At 53.9% G+C, this 3,353-nt stretch overlaps 1 protein-coding gene across 1 annotated transcript in view; it reads left to right on the top strand.

Moving 5' to 3' along the window:
• Positions 1-3,353, top strand: part of Ptprs (protein tyrosine phosphatase receptor type S) — a 43,687-nt gene that overhangs the window by 32,724 nt on the left and 7,610 nt on the right. Inside the window, exons 15-19 of the mRNA XM_028756803.1 lie at positions 439-555; positions 653-868; positions 1,339-1,496; positions 1,770-1,781; positions 2,222-2,334. Of these exons, the coding sequence (XP_028612636.1) occupies positions 439-555; positions 653-868; positions 1,339-1,496; positions 1,770-1,781; positions 2,222-2,334 (616 nt within the window). The remainder of the gene's footprint in view (positions 1-438; positions 556-652; positions 869-1,338; positions 1,497-1,769; positions 1,782-2,221; positions 2,335-3,353) is intronic.

Below are 3,353 nucleotides of genomic sequence, written 5' to 3'. Positions count from 1 at the left end.
AACTCAGGAGCTAAGTTTGGGATTCGGTTCAGTCAGACGGTTCATCCGGAAGTGAGGCTCAGTTAAGATTGGTCCAGGACAGGCAGCCACATACCCTCTCCGTGCCTCCATTTCCTCACTTACCGCAACAAGAGTCATGTGAGCCTACCTCATGCGACTGTCCCCACAAAGCCTGACCCTTCACTGGGTGACCTTAGGCCTCTGAGAGGATTCAATTCTGTGCTTCAGGTTATTGGGAAGGCCTAGCTAGGAGTCCACAGTGAGGAACTCAAGGTATTGCCTGGGAGGTGGGGGAAATGGTGTAAGATCATGTGGGCACTGACACTTGGGCTTTGAAGGATACATGGGACAGAGATCTAGTACACCATGAAGTAGGCAGAAAGCAGATAGCTAAGAACTGAGACATGGAGGTGTGGTGTGCATGGGGCTGGGACACAGGTGACACTGAAATCTGCCCGCAGGAACTACTTCATTGTGATGGTCCCACTTCGGAAGTCTCGAGGTGGCCAGTTCCCTGTCCTGCTAGGTAGTCCTGAGGACATGGATCTGGAGGAGGTGAGGCCACATCCATCCCCATAGGGCCTGCACACTGTCAGACTGGGATGCCCATGTCCCCCAGGAGCTCTGAGCCCTTGTGACACTTTTTCTGCAGCTTATCCAAGACATTTCCCGGCTCCAGAGGCGCAGCCTGCGCCACTCAAGACAGCTGGAGGTACCTCGGCCCTACATTGCTGCTCGATTCTCCATCCTGCCAGCTGTCTTCCATCCTGGGAACCAGAAGCAATATGGTGGCTTTGACAACAGGGGCTTGGAGCCAGGCCACCGCTATGTCCTCTTTGTGCTTGCTGTACTGCAGAAGAATGAGCCTGTAAGTCCTCGGCAGTGTCCACCCACATCGCAGCTAGGCTTCTTTACCATCCTGGAAATAGGTATAGAAATGGAGGCACAGAGGTCACCTGGTGGTTTGCTCTAGTCATCCTGCTAGGCTAATGGGTGTGTGGACCTCTCTTTAAGGTTGACCCAAATTGATCCCCAAAGCCAAGCGTAGACTTTGTGAGCTCACAGGTGGCCAGGCCTGGACAGAGAGACCGACTGGACACAGGGCGGGGGTGGGGGTCCCAAGGGTTCATCCTTTAGAGGAAAGGACCTTATCTGCGGCTGTGAAGGATGAGAAGGAGCTCAAAAAAAAAAGGTGTCCCGTCCTTCCTGTGCTCCAGAGGAGAGAATCCTTGAGGGTGGTGGCGGTGGAGAGCATAGAGAGGTAGACGCACTAGGCCAGCTAGGGGTCTGGATGTAGCCAGCACTGACGACGGCCCATCCCCTGCCTCTGTCCTGCAGACCTTTGCAGCCAGTCCCTTCTCAGACCCCTTCCAGCTGGACAACCCAGACCCCCAGCCCATGGTGGACGGTGAGGAAGGCCTGGTCTGGGTGATCGGGCCTGTGCTGGCCGTGCTCTTCATCATCTGCATTGTGATCGCCATCCTACTGTACAAGAAGTGAGCGAGCCCCGAGGGCGGGCGGCTGGGCAGGCGCTGGGCGAGGGGCTGCGCTTGACCATGAGGTGTGAGGGGTCGTCCACCTGGACCGGAGAAAGCAGGAGGGAACCTCCTCGGAGTGGGGTCCAGATGTGAAGGGCAAACACCAACTGACAGAAACTGGGGGTCAGCAGGGTTGGGACGCCACAGTAGTCACAGACGGGGCTCTGTCTGACTGGCACAATCTCACTTGACATTCTCTCCTTCTCTCACCTGCATCCGGTCTGGGGACAGCAAACCTGACAGGTAAGGACTGGCATGAGGCAGGAGGATGACAGGTAGTTGGAGCTGGGCACGGGATGTGGCTACTTCAATTCTCCAGGTGGCACACATGTCTATGTAAGGGCCCGGGATTAAGACTCAGTATGAGATTGGAATTTAGGTGAAATTGAGGCTCAGTCAGCTTGGAGCTTAATTAATCTGGGTCTTGGATTGTGGCCCAGTCTAGAATTGAAGCTTAGTCTATAGAATGAAGGATCTGTCTGGATTTGGGCTCAGCTAAGGCCGAGGACCCGACCTGAAGTTGATGTTAGTCTAGGATCCAATATTGAGGCTCCATAAAATTAGGGTTCAGTGTATAAATGGCCCATTCCCTACCTCGTGTTTGTAGGCCCTGGGCCATGTGTCCCTGAGTGTGTACACATACACTTCAGGCATGTGCTGACATTGGCTCTCTGTCCTTGAAGCAAACGCAAGGACTCAGAGCCCCGCACCAAGTGCTTACTGAACAACGCCGACCTCGCGCCCCATCACCCCAAGGACCCTGTGGAAATGCGACGCATCAACTTCCAGACGCCAGGTATGTGCTAACCGTGGGGCCAGACGCAGCTTGGGGTGGGGTGCTGTATAGGGTCTCCTGCACCCCATAAATGAGCTGAGCCCTGATCACTAAAGCAGCAGGTTGTGTGGCTGCTGCCTTCTCCAAGAACTTAAAAAGTCAAAACAAAATGGTTCAGGCAGAAAGGAAGGGGTTTCATAACACAGCCCCTAATCTCAGTGTCTCCATCCCTCACCCCATGGGGTTCACCCTGGCTGGTGTTTTCACACTGGCCTTGGGATCTGTCTGTGCCCAGTCCCTACCCATCACTCACTGGGGCTTGTTGTATCTTCACTAGGAAGGTTCCCCAAACTCCCCGTCCTCACCATGGGCTCCAGCTGCTTCTCACCGAGTAGCAGGCTTCATGTGTAACTGAAGGCGGTGCCTGTGGGGTTCCGCAGTTTCTCTTCTCCCTCATCTCTGGTCAGCCAAATTTTCACCCTGTGGGGACTCTGTAACCTGTGGGTTTAACTCCTGGTGCCATCCTGAGAACTGCAACCTCACAAGCACTAACCACTTTCCCGCTCAAGCAGGTTCATTCACGACTTGGCCATCAGCTTGCCTTTAACTGATAGCTGCTACCTTGCAAAGGGCTGTGCCTCCCAGCACCCTTTGCTTTTTCACCTGCGTGTGTGGCTGTCGTTCTCCTCAAAGACAATGGGCTATTTGTTTTTATCTGATGGCCACCGACCTGCAGTGCACTCTGGGACTTCTATGTCATCTCTGCTGTGTGCTCATGATTTATTCCACCCCCTTGGATTGCTCATATGATCACACACACACACAGCTCTCATGTGCATCACACACACACACAGCTCTCATGTGCATCACACACACACAGCTCTCATGTGTATCACACACAGCTCTCATGTGCATCACACACACACACAGCTCTCATGTGCATCACACACAGCTCTCATGTGCATCACACACACAGCTCTCATGTGCATCACACACACACACACAGCTCTCATGTGCATCACACACACACACAGCTCTCA

Source organism: Grammomys surdaster, unplaced genomic scaffold (assembly GCF_004785775.1).
Source record: "Grammomys surdaster isolate TR1022 unplaced genomic scaffold, NIH_TR_1.0 62, whole genome shotgun sequence".
In the NCBI taxonomy this organism is placed as follows: Eukaryota; Metazoa; Chordata; class Mammalia; order Rodentia; family Muridae; genus Grammomys; species Grammomys surdaster.
Note: the sequence above shows the minus strand (reverse complement) of the source record. Positions and strands in the feature narration are given on the sequence as shown.